This window comes from Podarcis gaigeae (genome assembly GCF_964106915.1).
Source record: "Podarcis gaigeae genome assembly, chromosome: 8".
Taxonomy (NCBI): Eukaryota; Metazoa; Chordata; class Lepidosauria; order Squamata; family Lacertidae; genus Podarcis; species Podarcis gaigeae.
In genome coordinates this window covers 42798199-42820410 of record NC_139684.1, presented here as the reverse complement: position 1 = coordinate 42820410, position 22212 = coordinate 42798199, and the positions used below count along the sequence as shown (strand labels likewise).

Sequence of the window (22212 nt, the reverse complement as noted above, 5' to 3'; positions counted from 1 at the left end):
TTTAGGGTGGTGCAGGTGGTTCCCCTGCACAGGGCATCAAGCCTAGGGGGTGCAAAATCGAGGTTCCATTTGGGAGCACCAAATTTTGGCCTTGCACAGAACACCATATTATGAAAGTTTAGCACAGGTTGCCTCTGGGAGTATGTTGGGAGGGAAGCTTTTAGTGCATTCAGATCTCCATCATCTAACCAGGAACATATTTGTGTTTTCCCACACACAATGAAAAATGACCTGGAATGCCCTTCTTGATCTCCTTCTCCCTCATGCCTCTTCCCAGCAGTCTTAATTGCAGTATGGTTAACATATCACTAGGTGTTACATTCTGCCAGTTTGGTGCCATGCATTATAAAACGCTGTTGAAGAAGCACCACACATTCATAGTGTGTGCATAAAGGCAGCAGAAGTGGGTGAGGCCTGAGGTTTGAATGGGAAGAGAGAGGTTCATGTGAAGGCAGAGCCAAGACAGAGGATAGCGTGAAGGAGAGCATCTTGTTCTTCTGGTGAGAAAGGGAGAAGGTTGGGGTCTTCACCCTTGATCCATTTGAGAAGAGTCTGGTGAGAGGTCCCAACATGTCCAGATGAATAGCATATAGCTGTTGACTCCTTAAATAGCCCAGAGGATGTGTCTATGGCTGACAAGGGCTCTCATGGTCTCCTCTTTATTTCTTTCTCCACAGAGACTTCAGAGGACTTAGGCAAAGGCCTGCTACTGCCTTCTGAGAACACAGGGGAGCGTGGGGCAGAACCAAAGCCTGCTCCGCCTGACCAGGCCTCTGCCAGGGATGATGCTGGATTTCTGTGCTGGAAGAAGGGCTGCAGCCAGGTGTTCAAAAGCTCCACTGCCCTGCAAGCGCATTTCAATGAGGTCCACACTAAGCGGCCCCAGTTGCCTGTCTCTGACCGTCACGTTTACAAATACCGCTGCAACCAATGCAGCCTGGCCTTCAAAACAATCGAGAAGCTCCAGCTGCACTCCCAGTACCATGTCATCCGGGCAGCTACTATGTGTTGCCTTTGCCAACGCAGCTTCCGCACTTTTCAAGCCCTCAAGAAGCACCTGGAGACAAGTCACCTAGAACTGAGTGAAGCTGACATCCAGCAACTGTACGGTGGGCTTCTGGTCAACGGGGACCTCCTGGCCATGGGTGACCCTTCGCTGGCTGAAGACCATACTGTCATAGTAGAGGAAGACAAAGAGGAGGAGAGTGACCTAGAGGACAAGCAAAGTCCCACAGGAAGTGACTCTGGGTCTGTACAGGAAGACTCTGGCTCAGAACCAAAACGAGCTCTCCCCTTCCGAAAGGGCCCAAACTTCACCATGGAGAAGTTCCTGGACCCATCCCGCCCATACAAGTGCACAGTTTGCAAAGAATCCTTCACACAGAAAAACATCCTTTTGGTCCACTACAATTCAGTCTCTCACCTGCACAAGCTGAAACGAGCCCTCCAAGAGTCCACCTCTGGCCAGCCGGAGCCCACCAGCAGCCCCGACAACAAACCCTTCAAGTGCAGCACTTGCAGCGTGGCCTATAGCCAGAGCTCCACCTTAGAGATCCACATGCGGTCCGTCCTACATCAGACCAAGGCACGAGCTGCCAAACTGGAGGCTGCAGGGGGTAGCAGTGGCAGCAGCAACAGCAATGGAGCTGCTGGTGGCAGTGGTGGCGGCAGCAGCAGCAGCGTCTCTCTGGGCTCTTCCACACCCAGCCCCATCAGCACAACTACCACCACCTCCTTTGCCATGACAAACACAAGCACTGCCAGCACAGCTCCCGTCTCTAGCCTGCTCAGCCAGGTCTCTTGCGAGAGCACTGGGATCCCTTCTCTCAGCAACCCCATCAGTACCAGCTCCACCCTGGCAGCTGCTGCAAGCCCCTCTGAGCCCAAAGAGGTGAACCGTAAGAAACTGGCTGACATGATTGCTTCGCGGCAGCAGCAACAGCAACAGCAGCAGCAGCATCAAGCTCACACCTTGGCGCAGGCACAGGCGCAAGTACAGGCGCAGCTCCAGCAAGAGCTCCAGCAACAAGCTGCTCTCATCCAGTCACAGCTCTTCAACCCTGCTCTCCTGCCCCACTTCCCGATGACCACAGAGACCCTCCTCCAGCTCCAGCAGCAGCAGCACCTTCTCTTTCCCTTCTACATTCCCAGTGCCGAGTTCCAGCTGAACCCCGAAGTGAGCTTGCCTGTGACCAGCGGCACGCTGACACTGACTGGGACTGGACCTAGCCTTCTGGATGACTTGAAGGTGCAGCTCCCCCAGCCAGGCCACCCACCACTCCTGCAGCAGCCACCACAGCAGCAGCTGCCTCAAGGTCAGCTGTCACAGCCGCCTCATTGTGTTCTCCTCCAGCAGAGCCAACACTCAGAGAAGAAGAGCAAGGCTTTTGGGAAGGAGAAGGAAGTCCAAAGGGAACAGGAGAGCTTTGAAAAGGGGGATGGCACCTCTATCTCTAAAGACCTCCTGCCTGACACCCTGAAGTCCAAAGACAAGCCAGAGTCGGCAGGGACAGGATCGGGCCCTGCAGAACCTTCTATGTTTCCTCCTCGCATCGCATCAGATGCACGTGGGAATGCCACAAAAGCCTTGCTGGAAAACTTTGGTTTTGAGTTGGTCATTCAATACAATGAGAACAAGCAGAAGGTGCAGAAGAAAGCTGGGAAGACAGAGCAGGGTGAGAACTTGGAAAAGTTGGAATGTGAGTCATGTGGGAAATTCTTCTCCAACGTCCTCATCCTGAAGAGCCACCAAGAACATGTCCACCAGCATTACTTCCCCTTCAAGCAGCTGGAAAAGTTTGCCAAGCAGTACCGTGAACACTACGACAAGCTGTACCCACTGCGGCCTCAAACTCCAGAGCCGCCCCCTCCCCCGCCGCCACCGCCCCCTCCACCTCTTCCTCCTCCTCTGCCTGCTCCACCTCCACAGCAGCCTTCTACACCTACCATTCCTGCTTCGGCTCCATCCATTACATCTCCCACCATTACACCAGCCCAACCATCGCTGCCCCTCACTCAACTTTCCATGCCTATGGAGCTGCCCATCTTCTCTCCCCTGATGATGCAGACCATGCCTTTGCAAACCTTGCCTGCCCAGTTGCCACCGCAGCTTGGCCCCGTGGATGCTTTGCCTGCAGACCTGGCCCAGCTGTACCAACACCAGCTCAATCCAGGCCTTCTGCAGCAGCAACAGCAGAACAAGAGGCCACGCACGCGGATCACAGATGACCAGCTCCGGGTCTTGAGGCAATATTTTGATATCAACAATTCCCCAAGCGAGGAGCAGATCAAGGAGATGGCAGACAAGTCTGGACTGCCACAGAAGGTGATCAAGCACTGGTTTCGGAACACACTCTTCAAAGAGCGCCAGCGCAACAAGGACTCCCCATACAACTTCAGCAACCCTCCAATTACCAGCCTGGAGGACCTGAAGGTAGATTCTCGACCACCCTCTCCAGAGCCTCAAAAGCATGAGTACTGGGGAAGCAAGAGGTCTTCCAGGACTCGCTTTACTGACTACCAACTCCGAGTGCTGCAGGATTTCTTTGATGCTAATGCTTACCCAAAGGATGATGAATTCGAGCAGCTCTCGAATTTGCTCAACCTTCCAACCCGTGTGATAGTGGTATGGTTTCAGAATGCTCGCCAGAAAGCCAGGAAAAACTATGAGAATCAAGGGGAAGGGAAGGATGGAGAGCGACGGGAGCTGACAAATGACAGGTACATCCGGACAAGCAACTTGAATTACCAGTGCAAGAAGTGCAGCCTTGTCTTCCAGCGCATCTTTGACCTGATCAAACATCAGAAAAAGCTGTGCTACAAGGATGAGGATGAAGACGGGCAGGATGACAGTCAGAACGAGGATTCCATGGATGCAGCAGAGCTGCTGACCCCAACCAGTTCCTCCTGCAGCACCCCAATGCCTTCCCAGGCCTACAGCACCCCCACGTCTTCTGCAAACACAGCCTGCTCTTCCTCAGCTTTCCTACCACAGCTCACTGCTGAAGCAGACGATGACTTCTCCATCTATAGTTCTAAAGCAGAAGCTACAGACGAAAAACCAAAGCAACCTGAACCTTCAAGTACGCAGCAAAACCAAACTCCAGAGAAGCAAATGCAACCAAAGCAGGAGGTGCAGCAGCAGCAGCAGCAGGACCCAGGCGAGCCAAAGGCCAGTTCAGCACACCCAAAGGCCTCCCCACCCACCCCACAGCAATCAGTCCAGCCTCCTCCACAGTCTGTGCTGCCACAGTCCAGTCCTAGCCCCTCACAACTCTCTCACCTACACCTCAAGCCCCTTCACACATCCACCCCTCAACAGCTGGCCAACATGCCTCCTCAGCTCATCCCCTACCAATGTGACCAGTGCAAACTGGCATTTCCCTCCTTTGAGCATTGGCAAGAGCATCAGCAGCTCCACTTCTTGAGTGCCCAGAACCAGTTTATCCACCCCCAGTTTCTGGACAGGACTTTGGATATGCCTTTCATGCTCTTTGACCCCAGCAACCCCCTCCTGGCCAGTCAGCTGCTGTCTGGGACGCTCCCCCAGCTGCCCATGAGCTCAGCCACTTCACCCTCCACACCAACATCCACCATGAGCACACTGAAGAGAAAGTTGGAGGAGAAAGCCAGTGCAAGTCCTGGTGAGAATGACAGCAGCACTGGCGGGGAGGAGCCCCAGAGGGACAAGCGTCTCCGAACAACCATCACCCCAGAACAGCTGGAAATTCTCTACCAGAAATACTTACTTGATTCCAACCCTACCAGAAAGATGCTCGACCACATTGCTCACGAGGTAGGCTTGAAAAAACGTGTGGTGCAGGTTTGGTTCCAGAACACTCGGGCCCGGGAGCGGAAGGGGCAGTTCCGGGCAGTGGGGCCTGCCCAGGCCCACAGGCGGTGCCCTTTTTGCCGGGCCCTCTTCAAAGCCAAAACAGCCCTGGAAGCACACATCCGATCGCGGCACTGGCATGAAGCCAAGCGGGCAGGGTACAACTTGACCTTGTCAGCCATGCTTTTAGATTGTGATGGAGGGCTCCAGATGAAGGGAGACCTCTTTGATGGAGCAAGCTTTGCTCACCTGCCACTCACCAGCAGCGATAGCCAGGGCATTCCGCTCTCCCCAGTGAGCAAGTCTCTGGAGCTCTCTCCTCGAACTCTGCTGAGCCCCTCCTCCATTAAAGTAGAAGGGATAGAGGACTTTGAGAGCCCCTCTATGTCCTCTGTCAATCTGAGCTTTGACCACACCAAGCTGGACAACGATGACTGCTCCTCTGTCAACACAGCCATCACAGACACCACCACGGGGGATGAAGGCAATGCAGACAATGACAGTGCCACGGGGATCACCACTGAAGCCAAATGCACCTCAGGGCCAGGTGAGGGCCTGACCAAGGCTGCCATGATCGCAATGTCAGAGTATGAAGACAGACTGTCTTCTGGCCTTGTCAGCCCAGCTCCCAGTTACTACAGCAAAGAGTATGACAATGAAGGTACTGTGGACTACAGTGAGACCTCCAGCCTGGCAGACCCTTGCTCACCCAGCCCTGGCACAAGTGGCTCAGCGGGCAAGTCTGGAGATAGCGGGGATCGGCCAGGACAGAAACGCTTCCGGACACAAATGACGAACCTCCAGCTGAAGGTCCTAAAGTCCTGCTTTAATGACTACAGGACTCCAACCATGCTGGAATGTGAGGTCCTGGGCAACGATATTGGGCTGCCAAAGAGAGTTGTTCAGGTCTGGTTCCAGAATGCTCGGGCCAAGGAGAAGAAGGCCAAGCTCAGTATGGCCAAGCATTTTGGCATTAACCAAGCAAGTTACGAGGGACCCAAAACAGAGTGCACTTTGTGTGGTGTCAAGTACAGTGCCCGCTTGTCTGTACGTGACCATATCTTCTCTCAGCAGCACATTTCCAAAGTGAAGGACACCATCGGAAGCCAGCTGGACAAAGAGAAGGAGTACTTTGACCCAGCGACTGTCCGTCAGTTGATGGCGCAGCAGGAGCTGGACCGGATCAAGAAGGCCAATGAAGTTCTCGGCCTGGCTGCTCAGCAGCAAGGCATGTTTGACAGCCCCCCTCTGCAGGCTTTGAACCTTCCTGCCACCTACCCAGCAGCACTTCAGGGCATCCCTCCTGTCCTCTTGCCGGGCCTCAACAGCCCATCCTTGCCTGGCTTCACTCCCTCAAACACAGGTGAGTTTCCACTGCATTCCCCCCCCCCACCGCTTCTTTGGTACATGTCCTGGGGAGGAGGGATTTTGATGCACTGTGAGCCTCACGGGGTCGCTGGAGGAATTTCTGGGTTGCTACAAGCAAAAATGGCCTTCCTCAGATCCAGTTTCTGACTGACGTCGTGCACAAGTGCTCAGCATGCAATGACAAGGTTCCTGTTTCAGGTGGATGGTTCTTGGTTGCTTGAGAACCAGTCACCACTGCCATCAGGGGTTGAGGAAGCAATATAGGCTCCTTCCTCCCTCCAAGTCCCAAGGCCAACTCTGTTTTGTTTTTGTTTTTGTTTTTATTCTTATTCTGCTCTTGGACCCTGCTGGTAGCGTAACGTAAGCATTAACAATAAAGTTTATAGTTAGACCCAACAGCAAGAAATACAATTCACAACACCAATTTGATTAATTTCAAAATGTCATTTAATCCTCTGGAGGCTGCTCCTCATGCAGTAACTACAGAGGGGAGAAAAGGGGCTAGAGCTTCCAGTTAGCAGGAAAAAATGGCACATGGCCTTCCTGTGACAACCCTCCCTGTCCCTCCTGCAGAGCAAGAACTGGCCTCAAGCAGGTTGCTCATTTGTTGGCTTTCATGCAGGCATTTCCAAGGCCCCTGTTTGGCCTCTCCTGTTTAGTGGGCGCTTCTCTTACCACAGTGGGATGATAATCATCATGATTTCTCACAACCAGCTTTTCTGCAACCTGAATTTGTTTGTTTGTTCATTTTCTAAACTACTTTACATCACATTTGCTCCCAGTGTGGTTTACAAATAGAATACCTGAGCGTTAAAAGTATGAAATATAATACAAAATTGAAATCCCAGCAATATCATACAACAGATGGGCATCATGCAGTTTCAGCTGGTCCATACTGAACCACCCCCAAGGCCTGGATGAAGAAGTACATCTTCAGCTGGTGCTGATGAACCAGATAGGGCCTCAGGGGGAAGGGGACTCCATAGCCAGGATGCCACTGCGGAGCAGTCCTACCACGAATCACTGAATCATGGGCTGCTTAGCAACAGGACTGCCAACAGGGCCTCCCTTGCAGGCTGGTATAAGGACAGATGCTCCTTCTAGCATTGAAGTCTCAATTCATTTAGAGCTTTATAAATTAACTTGGACACCTTGAATTGGGCTTTGTAACCTACAGGTGACTAGCGCAGATCCTTGCAGAACTGATGCTCTGTAGTTGCAATTAATTCTACCACTTAACACTGAAGTGCCACTTTTTGCACTACAGGGGCAATTCAGACTTTCAGAGTCTGCCTGGGACTCTCCCATCAGAAGGCAGACAAAGGGGGTTGTTTTTGTGAAAGCACCTCAACGTTGAATTCTCTTCCTGCACAGCTAGCGTGCCAGAGGGAAGGCTGTGCTGGAATTCAGCTTCCTGGTGTGCTGGACTGCATATAAAGCTGCTTTGTGCACTCAGGCCATTGGTCCATCTAGTCCCCTGCTTTTATCTCTGGCTGCTATGTCGAAAGCAGACATAGAGGCCTTTCCCAGACATATTAGCTGAGATCACCACCAACTTGGATGGCTTTAAAAAGAGGATTAGACACATTAATAGAGGAGGAGGAGAAAGTTATCAATGAACACTACCCTACCAACCAACCTTCCTGAGGATGGGAGCTCTCTTGGCAGTCCCTCAGAATTGCTGGAGACACACACACACACACACACACACACATAGTTCGCATTTTTAATACGGAGACAAAAAACACATTCCACATCCTCTTTCCTCCACTCCCCCAATTGTACAGCTTTCATACCAATCCCTACATACAACTAAATATCTGATGACTCCCCTTCCACCCTTTCCCTGGTTTCTTTATTTTCTATTAAATCACGTATTCCAAATTTTTAATCTTCAAATGTCCTCCTCTGTTAAATTCTATTAACTCATTTTCTGCTGGATTTACTCAAGACCTGCTAAGTTAGTTATTTGTTTATACTGGTCCTTATATTCTTTATCCTCCTTTTCTCTTACCCTACTCATTATGCCTGCCAATTCAGCATATCCAGGCATTTTAAACCACCACTCTTCCATGGCGGGTACTGTACCCATTTTCTACTTTTGTGCCAATAAGATTCTGGCCACAGTGGTGGCATATAATATTTGTTGTTGTTGTTGTTTTGAGGGACTTCTGTTGTTACCATTCCCAAAAGGAATGTCTCGAGCTTTTGGGGGAAGGTTCTTTACAATACTGTATCTTTTTTAATTCATTGTAAATTACTTCCCAGAATTCCCAGAATCCCTCTACTTCATTGTATTTCCAACATTTACAGTTTTCTTTTTTAAACATTTCTGCTAGTTTGGCAGGTGTTAAATACCATTTGTGGGCCATCTTCATCATATTTTCCTTTAATGCGTAACATGCCATAAAATTCATATTTACTGTCTATAAATTCTCCCACAGCTCATAATCAATGTTATAACCCACATCCTGTGCCCACTTAATCATACTTGATTTCACAAATTTCTCTTTTGTATCCTACTCTAACAGCAGTTTGTACATTTTTCTATAATACTTTCACTTTCATATCTAATAAATCCCTTGTCAATTGGGGATTTTCGTTCTGCAAATCCAGTGTTCTTATCCATTTTAAACAGTTTGTTTATCTGATGTTTCTGTAAGCTATCTGTTAGTAATTTTTTTAATTCCTCGGGATTTTTCAACCTTGGTTCCTGTCCAGAAAGATCTAAGATTTCTTTATATGTTAACCATTGTTTGTCCATATTTGTTATTTTCTTGCAGTGGCTTCAGTCAGGGATATCCATATTGGTGTTTTCTTTTCTAATAGATTTCTGTACTTTTCCCATACTCTGTATATATATATTTTCTGATCACATGATTTGTAAAGGTTTTATAAATTTTAGCCTTCCCATGCCATAGGCAGGCATGCCACCCAAATTGTATACCATGTCCTTCGAAATTTAAACCTCTTATATTTTCCAACAATATTCAATCTTTTATCCATCATAAACATGATGACTCAAAGTAGATTTGGAAGTCTAGTAGAGCGAAGCCTCCTCTTCCTTTCTTATCAGTCATGACTTTGTGTTTTATTCTTGGCTTTCTTCCCTGCCAGATAAACCTTGATATATTTTTCTGCCACTCTTTGAAGCATCCAGTGTTGTTAATTATTGGGATATTTTGAAATAAGAACAGCGTTTTTGAAAGGACATTCATTTTAATAGCCAAAATCCTGCCAGTAACGATAGTTTCATTCTTTTCCATATTTCCAAATTTTTCTTTATTTATTTCCAAACCCTTACATAGTTATCTTGGTAAATATTATAGTTGTTCATTGTTAACCAGATCCCCAAATATTTAATTTTTTCTCTCTACTTTTCACCCATACATGATTTCTAGATCGTTTTTTGCTTGGTTGTCCATATTTTTAACCATCGTCTTGGTTTTCCCTTTATTTAATTCGAAACCAGCTAGTTTTCCAAATCTGTCTCTCTCATCTATCACTTCTGGTATGCTCTCACTCGGATGTTGTAAAGTTAATACTAAATCATCTGCAAATACTTTTAATTTATAGTTTTGCTGTCCTACTTTTATTCCTTATATTCTATCATTTTTCCTTATATTTTACGCCAAAAGTTCTAATATGAATATGAATAACAGCAGATACAATGGGCAGCCCTGCCTCATCTCTTTGTGTATCTTACATTTTTCTGAATTATTATTTACTATAATATTTGCTGTTTAGTCTTTATAGATTGATTTTATACCCTTTAGAAAGGTTTTGCCAAATCCCATCTTTTCCTGTAACTTTGTCATAAATAGCCAGGAGACGTTATTGAAAGCCTGCTTTTCATTATGGATTTCTCAGTATTCCAAAACATTTATAATGTTCCTAACATTTTCTTTCATTTGTATCCCAGGAAGAAAACCTGTCTGGTCTTCATGTATCAAATTTCTTAGAGTCATTTTAAATCTATTTACCAATATCAATGTAAAAATGTTTATAATCATTATTTAATAATTATATCGGTCTATAATCTTTAGGTTCCATTAGGTCCTTACCATATTTTGGTATCAGAGTTATATATGCTTCTTTCCAGGACTATTGTATCCTTCCTGTCTCCGTTACCTTATTCATAATATCTTTGAGTGGAAGCGTTAGCTCCTCTTGAAATTTCTTATATCCTGCTGACAGACCATCTGGCCCTGGGGATTTTCCTGTCTTAATTTGGCTTAGTACCCTTTGCATTTCCATCACTGATATTGGAGTATTTAAAATCTTTGCATTTTCTTCTGATATTTTGTCCAGTTAACATTCTTCCAAATACTTCTCAATCAGTTCTGAGCTTTCTTGTTCTTTCTTATAAAGATCTACGTAGAATTTAATAAATTTGTGTCATCTCTTTTTGATTGGTTGTGGGGGTTCCATTTTTTTAGCAGACTGTTGATTATCCTTTTTTCTTTTTCTTTCTTCAGTTGCCAAGCTAATAACTTCCCTGGTTTATTTGCCAATTAAAATCTTTTTTGTTTTATCACTTTAATTTTCCTTTCTGTAATTAATTAGCATAAAGTGTTGTGCTAATATTTTAATTCTTCGTAATAGCTCTTTCTTACCTGGTTTTTTACTAAGCTCTTTCTCTTTCTTTATTAGTTCCTTTAATACCTCTTGGATCTTTGCCTCTCTTATTCCTTTTTGATGTGCTTTTTGTTGGATCATGTATCCCCTCATGACCGTCTTACCTGCATCCCACATCACATTCGCATCTACCCCTTTATTAAGATTGAATTCAAAATATTCTTTTAGAATCTTTTTCCCTTTGGTTACAATTTCTGAATTGTTTAATAATTCCTCATTTATTCTCTACCTGTAACCATTTTGTTTCTCCCTTAAAATCTTTACTGATATCAAATTGTGGTTTGAGATCATTCTTGGGTGTATCTCCACCTTTTTCACCCTCATCCCCAAATCTTTGGAGACCCACACTACAGTGGTACCTCAGGTTAAGAACTTAATTTGTTCTGGAGGTCCGTTCTTAACCTGAGGCACCACTTTAGCTAATGGGGCCTCCCGCTGCTGCTGCTGCTGCTGCTGCTGCTGCTGCCACACTGCCGCGATGCGATTTCTGTTCTCATTCTGAAGCAAAGTTCTTAACCTGAGGTACTATTTTTGGGTTAGCGGAGTCTGTAACCTGAAGCGTCTGTAACCCGAGGTACCACTGTATATCTATTCTACTTGATGAATTTTGAGAACTTGAATGAAATGTGTACTCGTGTTCTGTTGGATGTTTAAATCTCCATAAGTCTATTAGGTCCATGTTTTTTATCATATAAAAAACGGTATTTGGCAGTTTCCCTTCCTTGGATCTTGTTTCCCGATTTGACCTATCATATTCCAGAGATGTGACCCCATTCAGGTCCCCCATTATTATTATTTTTCCATCATATAATTTAAATAGACTTTCCTCTGTTTTTTTAAATATATATATAGAAGATTCATTTCTGTTCGTTTGGGGCATATATTTCCACAATTATCCAACTTTTCCCTTCCACTTTGACCTCCACCACTATTATTGTACCTTCTTCACCTTCATACCACTGTTTAGGCTCTAACTTTGGACACCTCCTAAATGGTGGGACTCTGTTTCCTGCAGAGGAGCATCTTCATTGCACAGCTTTTGCCATAAGGTGAAGATGTACCTTTTTCACCCTAGTTAAAAGTATTTTGTTCTGTGGGACCTACCTCATTTACTGAATTTATATTGCTCTCTTCAATTTGGAACATTTTTATATGGTCTGTCATTGTAATGGCTTTATCTGCTTTTATAAAGATAATAGAAATAGATGGCCTTTGATCCAGCAGGCTTTCCTTACATTCTTTAACTGGAACTGCCTGTGGAACCCTCTGCTTTGCCAATGAGCAGTGGTCCTTCCCCTAGTTTTGCACATGGGGCCCCTTAAACCGAGAGAGCCTTTTGAAGAGGTCTGGATAGCTCTGGACAGTTGGCATTTGGCAATTTGTAGCAGGATAGGTACTTCTGCTTCTAGTCATGGCTGCTGCAGATGCTCTCTTCCTTCTTCCCCGAACTTGCCCAGAAAAGGTGTTCTAGTGGGCCCACCCCTCCCATCATCAGCTTTCCCAGAACATAGCTGGAAATGTCAGTAGTTCAAAACCAGACATTGTCATGGGACATATTCCATCATTCCCTAAGAGCCCTCCAGCAGCTCTCCCCGTTCCTTCTTCCCACTCCCTTGTACCCACAATGAGCATGAGGAAAACATCATAATTTATTTATACATTGTGTGTGGACTGGTCCTTTTGACCTACTCACAAAACAGGATATAACTTTGCATACAATTTGCCTGTACTTAAGTGTCATATACAAATTTGTGTCCTCTTTTGCAGGTGAACCACCACCACCCCACAAGTAAATAGGTATGAGTAACAGAAAATCAGCAGATGAGGCTTTTTCCATAATTTGCTTCCTTACTAGAAAAGGCTTGATCTGTTGAATTTCTGCCTACCACACAGCTGTTAAAAGTACAAGACCCTGTTGCCAGTACTAAACTATGCAAAGAACTCCAGTTTATTGAGCTGTAAACCAGTTATATTCTTGTAGTTTGGGGCAGGGAATCCTCTCCTAGCTGGTGAGCCAGATTCTTATTTCTCCATGCATCAAATTTGACAGCTGGATGGGGCTGCCCACCTGTCCATCACCTGACATCACAGTGACATCAGGTGACACTGTTTTTTATTTCAGCACTGGCTATTTGAAAACTCTTTTACAAACAGCCACACATTGCTCTTTGAAAATCCAGAAATCTGAGGTTCATAGAGCAGTGCTGGGAGGGAGAAACTGTTGCCACTGAATTTGCTGCTAAATTGGAGATCCCTCACACACACAGTGGAAGCCACTTCCCCCTCCTGAAGCATGGCACGTTCCCACTGCAGATCAGCTGATGGGTCATGAGAGTTGTACTTTTCTCCAGCAAAGGAAAATTGGGAGCTCACTTTAATCTCCCAATTGTACCTTTGAATCTATGCCCGTACCTGCTTCATACCTGTTAGCATGTATGGCATCAAGTGTTGGGCAAGTGAGCACTGATTGTCATTACCCAAAGCATCCTTGCAGGACTTAGCTGGCCAACATTAGCCCACAGGCTAGAGGTTCCCCACTTTCTGTGGGTTAGGTTGGCAATACAACATTCAGTGCAAAACTAAGTGTGATATTTCAGATGGCGGAGGGAAGAGGTGGTCAAAATTGGTTGAGGGTTTACAGTGGCATGTTTAGATAGAGTCAATATTAAATTATTTAAAAGCAACCAGTGCATTCTAGGAGCATTTGTTATTATTCATTTATACCTTCTAGTAATTGCAGCAATGTTCAAATGGCTTCTTTTTTCTTTATTTTTTTAAAAAAGGGGCATGAGCCTTGGAAATGAAGCTGCCATTAATTTATATTAGCAGCAACTATCCACCCACAATAATTCCTCTACCCCCCTTCCCCCATCCCATGTTGAACAATGAACTTTACAACCCTACCCCACAACTGGATTCTCCCCAAAAATAATCCCAATCCAGCACACCATACGGTTGAGATCTATTTCTCTCTCTCAGCCTCTGCTCTAGCAAAATTAACATAGCAACTCTCAACTACTAATGTAACCCATGCTTTCTTCACCACAAAATTAAGATGGATTTTATTTGCACCTGTGTTTGCATTAACCCAGCAATTTTTTTAATGTAAACAAGCAGAATAGGCAACATTTCTGCATTAAAAAAAAAAGCTGAGTTAGAAAGAGCATGAATTTCTTTTTGCTCTTTGGTGGCCATGGTATTGCCCAGTCACAGCTGGATTTTTCATTTATTTTCTCTGGACAAGAATCACTTCTCTACTAGGGAAGATGAAAACATAGTTTCAAAATGAACCAAAAAGTCCCTTCCAAATGAACCTGACAGTCCTTCTCCATTTCCTGAATCTACAAAAAATCTAGTGTGACACAAGCACCAAAGAAGGCTGAAAAATGACTTCGGAATGATTCAGGAAGTCCCTCCAGAAGGGACTTCCTGGGTCATTTTTAAATTTTATTTTTGGTCTTCTGTTGGGCTTGTATGACTCTGAATATCTCTATACTGATTTCACTCATTGGCTAAAATCACTGAAAAACAGGAGCAGGTTCATATTTCACAAAACTATTGCTTGAGATGATGCCTCATAATTTTGCTTCATAATGTTCGCTCTACATTTTTTATTTTCTTTAATGAATAGAATCATAGAATTACAGCGTTGGAAGGGACCATGAGGGTCATCTAGTGCAGCCCACTGCAGTGTAGGAATCTTTCGCCCAACATGGGGCTCGAACCCATGACCCTGAGATTAATAGTCTCATGCTCTACCGACTGAGCTATCCCAGGAATACTAGTAGTCTGGGACCCCTTGCTGCCTCTGGGCTTGGTACAGCAGTACTCTCTGTTCACACCCTTGGTGTCATGGCACAGCGCTCACTGAACTGCCCTCCTTTGGAATTTCTTCATAATCTGAGCCCTCTTCTCCAAAGGGGGAAGTAGCTTTTCTTCTCTACCACCACCACCACCACCAACAACAACAACAACAGCTCCTCTCTTTCTCCAACCAGAGGCAAAATACAGGCCTTTGCCTTTCTGGGTCCATTGTCCAGCTTAGGAACAGGCCTAGTTACCTGTCTTCCACCTAAAACTTACTTTCTTTCTGTCCCTTTCTTTCTAGCTTTAACTTCTCCAAAACCCAACCTGATGGGTCTACCCGGCACAAGCATCCCCTCGCCTGGCCTTCCCACCTCTGGATTACCAAATAAACAACCTTCGGCCTCCCTGAGCTCCCCCACCCCAGCACAAGCCACAGCGGCCACGGTTCCACAGCCACCGCAGCCTCAGCCACCGCCTCGGAAGGACAAAGAAAGTGAGAAGACGAAAGAGAAGGACAAAGCACCCAAGGGGGGGAAGGGGGATTCCCTGCTGGCACCCAAGAAGGACAAAGTGGAGGTGCCTGCCCCAGCTGCCCTCTCTGCCACGCTGCCTGCCATGGAGTACTCTGTGGACCCCACGCAGCTCCAGGCTCTGCAGGCAGCTCTGAACTCGGACCCCACAGCTTTGCTGACGAGCCAGTTCCTCCCCTACTTTGTCCCTGGTTTTTCTCCCTACTATGCCCCTCAGATCCCAGGGGCCTTACAGAGCGGGTACCTTCAGCCCATGTATGGCATGGAGGGGCTGTTCCCTTATAGCCCTGCACTGTCACAAGCCCTGCTTGGCTTGTCCCCTGGTTCCCTGTTGCAGCAGTACCAGCAATATCAGCAGAGCCTCCAAGAAGCGTTGCAGCAGCAGCAGCAGCAGCAACAGCAGCAACAGCAGCAGCAGCAACAACAACAACAGAGGCAAGCGCAACAGCAGCAGCAGAAATTGCTGCAGCTGCAGCAGCAGCAGCAGCAGCCCAAAGGAAGCCAAACCCCAGTCCCCTCAGGGGCTGCTACCCCAGAAAAAGACCCTGCCAAAGAATCCCCCAAGCAAGAAGAGCAGAAGAATGCACCCCGCGAGGTGTCCCCCCACCTGCCCAAACCCCAAGAAGAGCCTGAAACGGAAAGCAACAGTGCCGTGGACTCCCTCTGTGACCCCTTCATCGTTCCAAAGGTGCAGTACAGGCTGGTCTGCCAGAAGTGCCAGGCAGGCTTCAGCACCCAGGAGGCAGCCACCGACCACCTGAAGTCCCTCTGCTTCTTCGGCCAGTCTGTGGTGAATCTGCAAGAGATGGTGCTTCATGTGCCCACGGGCGGCAGCAGCAAGGGCAACAGCTCGTACCAGTGTGTGGCGTGTGAGAGCACGGTGTGCGGGGATGAAGCCCTCCAGCAGCATCTCGAGTCTGCCTCGCACAAACATCGAACAATCCCAAGAGCAGCAAGAAACGCCAAAGAGCACCCCAGTCTATTACCTCACTCCGCCTGCCTCCCCGACCCTAGCACCGCATCTACCTCGCAGTCTGCCGCTCACTCAAATGACAGCCCCTCCCCCCCGTCCTCAGCTTCCCCCCACACCTCCAGAAAGTCTTGGCCTCAAGTGGTCCCCCAGGCTCCTCTGGGGAAGCCTCCTCCTCCTCCTCCTCTCTCCTCATCTTCAACGGTTACCTCAAGTTCATGCAGCACCTCAGGGGTTCAGCCCTCGATGCCAACAGATGACTATTTGGAGGAGTCTGACTCGGATCTTAGCCAAAAGTCCAATGGACCGGCTAGCCCGGCGGAGAGGCCTGAGGAGCCAAGCTGCCCCAAGGACGGTGGTCTCACTAGCCTAGAAATGGACACCTTTAGATTGTAAGCTTTGAAGATGAACAATTTAAAAAAATGAATTTAAAAAAAATTAACAAACCAATTTCAAAAATAGACTAACTGCAATTCCAAAGCTTCTAACCAAAAAAAAGAAAAAGAAAAAAAGAAGAGAGAAGTGTGGGTTGTTTTCCCATATACCGATGCCGGCAGATTTTCCATTGCTTTCTTTTTGCATTTCGGCTGTGCTGTGTTGGTCTGGAAGGCCCAAGCTCCCTACCCCACCCTGGTTGCCTCTCTGGGGTCTTTCTGTCTGTCTGTGGAGCCCCAGCCCCCCCCCCCCCTTTGAGAGCACAGCAGAGGCCGGCATAACTGTATGGGAAAGCAGACCACCTTGTTACCGTTTTAAATTTCTTGCTATCTTAGCATTCAAATACCAATGGCTTGCTAAAAGGAAAAAAAAAAGAAATGTAACGTCTTTTTATTCTCAGGTCAATCGCTCACACTTTGTTCGGTTTTCAGAATCATTGTTTTATATAAATATATATATATATAATTTCTTTTTTGGTTTTGATTTTTTTTCTCCAAGAAAAGGAATTTTTTTGTTAATTTAAAAATGGGCAGAAAGTCTTCAAGAGACAAACAATGTGAACTGTGTTAGCTTTCTGGGGATTTTAAGGGTAGCTTTTCTGCTGAAGCCAATTTCAAGGGGAAAAGTTCAGCACTCCCACTTTTCAGAAAAACAAACAAACCCAACAACACGCAAAGAGTGTTAAGGACTTGGAGCTTAAAAATAAGTTTTAAAACAACTGACTTTCTGTATTTATGATAGATATGACCATTTTTGGTGTTGAGTAGATTGTTGCATTGGAAATGAACTGAAGCAGTATGGTAGATTTAAAAGAAAAACCCCTTTTGTGTACATTTAGCTTTTGTATTGGTCCAGCTGACGGCTTCTCATTGGATGTTGTCTTGTTCATTCCTAGCCAGCTAGATTACAACCCATCGATTCGCTTGCCGAAGCTTCCCCTCCCCCTTTGTACCTTGACTCCCTTCTCCATCCTGTAATCTTCCACTTATGGTCACTGCCTTCATTTCTTAGAGGGCAGCTGCAGAATTATTTTATAAAAACTAAAGAAAAAATTCAAAGGGTTTCAAAGGGGGTCAGTAGGATCCCTTGCAGAATATTTTTGTTGGGGGTTCAAAACTTTTTAAGGTGTATACATGTCTGTTACCCTTGTGCACTTAACTCTGTCTTCTTCTTTTCTTTTTCTTCTTCTTTTGGCTTCCTTTCCTCATTTTGTAAATGCTTCAAAGGCTCCATTTTGGAACTGTAGGCCTTTGTTTCTCTTTGGGTAATTAGGGTGCACTTCTTCCTTTTTCCAAGGACTTTTTGTTATATATGTGTGTGTGTGTGTGTGCTTGTGCGTGTGTATGCGCGCGTGCATGTGTGGGTGGGTTTTGTTTTGTTTTTCTGTTTTGTTTTTCTTTCCTCGAAAAGAAAATTCATGCTTTAAATAAAATCCAAAGACAAACCCTTTTCACCACTGGTGCAGAATGAGCAAAAAGGATTCTTTTGACTTGAGGATTTGTTTCTGATTACCGCCACAAGAATCAGTTTAAATAAAGGAACTCATAAAGAAAAACATGCATGTAGGTTGTTCTCTGTGCTTCTTCTGCAAGCAGAGGAGCAACCCTTCCTGCAACTGCAACAAACAACACGATGCTCCTGCGTTGTTAGGGTGGTGTCGCTGCTAGTGTCGTGTGAGCCCCAGAGGGGCAGGCAACAAAAAGCATTTGGGGCCTGGTGCAAATCTCTCTCTGCTCTTGGTGGCATCTTCTCTGGTCCGGACATTGAAAGGAAAACTTTGTGCTGCTACAATGTAGAGTTTGGAGACAAGCAGGCCTTGCATGGTCACTTCCTAGCCAAAGGTCAACATTCCCTTCTCCCTCCCTGCACCCACCCTCAATAGTGAAAAGTCGCCGCCGCCTCCTCTTCCTGACCATCTTCCTTGTGTTTCAAAAGGGAACTAGACTGTGAATGGGGGGAGGGGGAGGGAAGGGGCACTTCTTTCTCCTTCAGACTTCTCTTCCCTTCCTCCCTTCTCCCCAGCCCGCAAACTGTGGAAGCTGCCAGAGCCCCTGGGTGAGGCTGGTGTGTTCCATCCCAGAGAGGAAGGGCAGGTGGGCAGGCAGGCAGACTGACCAATGGACAGCAGCAGCGTCCTCCTCCTCTCTCCTTCCCTCCCTAAGCCAGGACTCTTCATGCCTTTTTTTGTCTTTAGCTTAATGGAAAACTCAACCTTGAACTGGTGTACATATTTCTGACTAGACTGATGCACAATGCAAGTTCCTTTTTTTAATTTTTTAAGTAGACTGTACTAAAGAGAGTACCATTGAATATTCCTGCCAGTATCCAATTGTAGCATAAGGTGTCAAAAGCGGACAAAATGTTGCTGTTTTTCCTTTTTACAAAGATCCTTGTATTTTTCCCTTGCTTGAGATGAACATTTTTTAAATTTTAAAGTTGTACAGTTTTTGTTTCCATTATTTTATCTTGTTTGTAATTCTATGAAAAATATATAGATATATATATATATTTTTTGCCATTTAACGTGTATGTTACTCTGTATCATATAGAAGTTTTTTGTTTTGTTTTGGTTCTCTGTGTGGTATAAGTTGCCAGTTAAACACTAGCTTTACCTGTCAGGTTTGCGTGGTCTGCTTTGAAATCATTTTGTTTATTTCCCCTTCTCCCTCCCTCCCTCCCCCTTCCCCTGCCCCACTCCCGTAGATTAATCACACAGGGTGCAATCTTCCTCCTCCCACTCCAAATAGTGTTTCAGTGCATTTTCTGATAACTCTTCCTCTGTGTGGGGGGGGGGACTCTCCCAGTCTGATGAGAGACGTCTCTGTCCTAGAAGGGCAGAGCAGCCTCCCCTGCTGCCCCTCTCCTCTCTCCTGCTCCCACAGCCAACATGGAGTTCATAGAGCTCCCTGAGCCAAGCAGCCCCTCCAAGCCATCCTCTGCCTCCTCCCAGCCTGCCATTTTGGGTTGTGTGGGTTGGCACTTGGGTTCTGCAGAAGCTCAGCAGGGAAGGAGGAACAGCTGCACTAAGCAGCACCCAGAGTAGTGCTGGGAAGTGGGGGTGGGAATGAGGCCTCTGTGCCAGCCAGTATTTGGTGCCTGGGCTGCAAAATCCTCCAGCCTCTTCTTTTCCATGGAACTGGCCTCTTACCTGAGCCACCATTCACACTGCGGAGATGTCATTTTGTTTTTAACAGCTCTCCCTTGATGCTGGAATTTAAGCCAAGTGATAGAATGGAAAACACAAGCACGGCATTATTGAGCAGAGTGTTCTGAAGAAGTGGAATGTTGCTGGCTCTGGTTCCAACCAAGACCGTGCCAGGTAGGCAGGCAGGTGATGACTGAGGTGCAGCAGGGCCCCTGTGCAAGCCAGCACAAAGGGTGGCAGTCTGGGACTCTCTTAAACAGAAGGAGAACATGAGATATTTGGTTGGATTGATGGCGCTGGAAATCCTGCCCACTGTGAAACACAAAGTTTTTGACTATTTTTCATTTGTTTGATTCGGGGGCGGGGGGTGGGGACAAGTCTGGATAAAACAGAAAGCATAAATGAGGTGAAGAGGTATATGAACAGCCTTTGCAATGTACAAAAACTAGAGCAAGTGAAACCAAAAATGATGTTCTTGGTGTTTTTCTATAATGTAGTCTTGTTAGCTTTTTTGTTACTGTAACAATGCTGATCTCGAACTGTACCAAAATACATGGAGACGGACAAAAACAGAAACCACACGGAACTCTTAAAAAAAAAGATTTTGTCACAAAACACTTTGTTGTCATAGTTAAGTTGATTGTAGATGGTAATTGAATATACTCCTTTGAAAATATTTCATCAAGTATGTTTCCTGCTCATTGTGATACATTAAAAAAATGAGCAAAAGCTCTTGTCTCTGCTGTCCCCGGGTATGTGTGAATGTGAGTGCCTGTCTGTCCTACGAAAGGGAGCACTTTTATGCGTGGGGGACAGAATGTGGGAAGAATGTCTGTGACAGCAAATCCCCTGGGTAAGTGCATGAGAGCTGCTGCCTCTTGTTCAAGTGTGTCTTAGCGCACAGGCAGAGTGTGTGCTACAGTTCTGTGAAGCCTAAGTGGCTCTGCAGGAGGACTTTCTTACCGCTAATAGGTGACACAGTTTGGGGAAGGGTGGCATTAGCTCAGTTTCTTGCCTCTGGGAAATGAAGTGTTCCAAAATCAGAATTTTCCCAATTGCCTAAGAAAGAATTCCCAGCCCTTCCGTTTCACAGATTACTTCAAGAGACTTAGGAGCATGCTGGGTGAAAGTGGAATGAGGGGACAGTGTCTCCATCTCCTCAAGTGCAAAGCAAAGAGGTAAGTGGCTGATTTGCTGCCCCGTCTCTTTTGGCAGGGAGGGCTTAAGAGATGTGCAGGTTGGTAGCTGATCCTTGGCTGGTCTTATAGTATGGGAAAGCCCCATAGGCAGACCTCTGAGTTCTTTCCTATCTCAAAGCCTAGAATTGTCCAGCCACCGTAAGAAGATAGACACCTGTGCACCATTTTTTCTTGTTTTATGTATTTCATTAAATTTATATACTACTTGATTTTAAGGGGAGGGAGAAACCTCAAAAGCATTGTTTTGCTGTATTACTATGACCTGTAGGATAGCTCAGTCAGTAGAGCATGAGACTCTTAATCTCAGGGTCGTGGGTTCAAGCCCCCTCCCCTTGCCCATTGGGCAAAAGGATTGCTGCATTGCAGGGGGTTGGGCTAGGTGACCCTCATGGTACCTTCCAACTCTACAATTCTTTTATTCTATTATTATTAAGAATAAGAACAACCTAAGAAGAGCTTGCTCAATCAAGCCAGTGGCCCTTCTAGTGCAGTATCCTGCTCTCACAGTGGCCAACCAGATGCCTATGAAAAGCCTACAAGCAGGACCCAAGCACAAGAGCACCCAGCCTTCCTGCAGTTTCCAGCAAGTGATACTGAGAAACGTACTGCCTCTGACCATCAAGGCAGAGCATCACCACTGATAGCCCTTTTTTGTCTAGTCTTTTAAAGCCATCCAAGATGGTGGTCTTCACAGCCTTCTATGGGAGTGAATTCCATGACTACACTGCATGAAGACTGCCATTTTGTCTGTCCTGAATCCAACATTCCGTTTCATTAGTTGTTCATTAGTTAGTGGTACCCATTGCTTTCATGCCATGCATAATTTTATACACTTGTATACACTTGGCATCTTACTCACCTTTTTAAAACTGTTGGAGCCAAGTCTTCTAGAAAAGGGAGTTGATCTATAAAAGCTGTGAATAGGGCAATTTGGGTGTTTTCCAAAAATTAGCATCCAACCAAAACAAAAAGCAAAAAAAAACCCCACCCTTGAAGGATTCATCCCAGTACCACCACCCCCCCTCTATTTTTCATACACATGTACGTAACAGGATGCTAGTCTTCCATCCACAGAGTAGTGAGCCTCCTGGGATTGGTAGACATCACCTCAAACTGCTCTATCCACCTAAGGTAGCAGATGGGGGGGGGCATTTAAGGACTAGCACATTTTCAGCTGTTTAATATGAATATGCTTTTGGCATGGGGGTGCGGCTGTGCTTCCTTTGGGTTTTCTGCTTCCAGCCCGAAAGGATCTTCATCTAGGGCTGCTTTATAAGGAATAGTCATGC

General features: G+C 46.1%; 1 protein-coding gene across 20 annotated transcripts in view; it reads left to right on the top strand.

Moving 5' to 3' along the window:
• Nucleotides 1-20453, top strand: part of ZFHX3 (zinc finger homeobox 3) — a 402702-nt gene extending 382249 nt beyond the window's left edge. For all 20 annotated transcript variants that reach the window (XM_083752187.1, XM_083752186.1, XM_083752172.1 and 17 more), the window contains 2 exons: nucleotides 678-6194; nucleotides 14946-20453. In XM_083752187.1, coding sequence (XP_083608313.1) covers nucleotides 678-6194; nucleotides 14946-16540 — 7112 coding nt within the window. In that variant the 3' untranslated portion in view covers nucleotides 16541-20453. The remainder of the gene's footprint in view (nucleotides 1-677; nucleotides 6195-14945) is intronic.
• Nucleotides 20454-22212: the final 1759 nt, after the last annotated feature.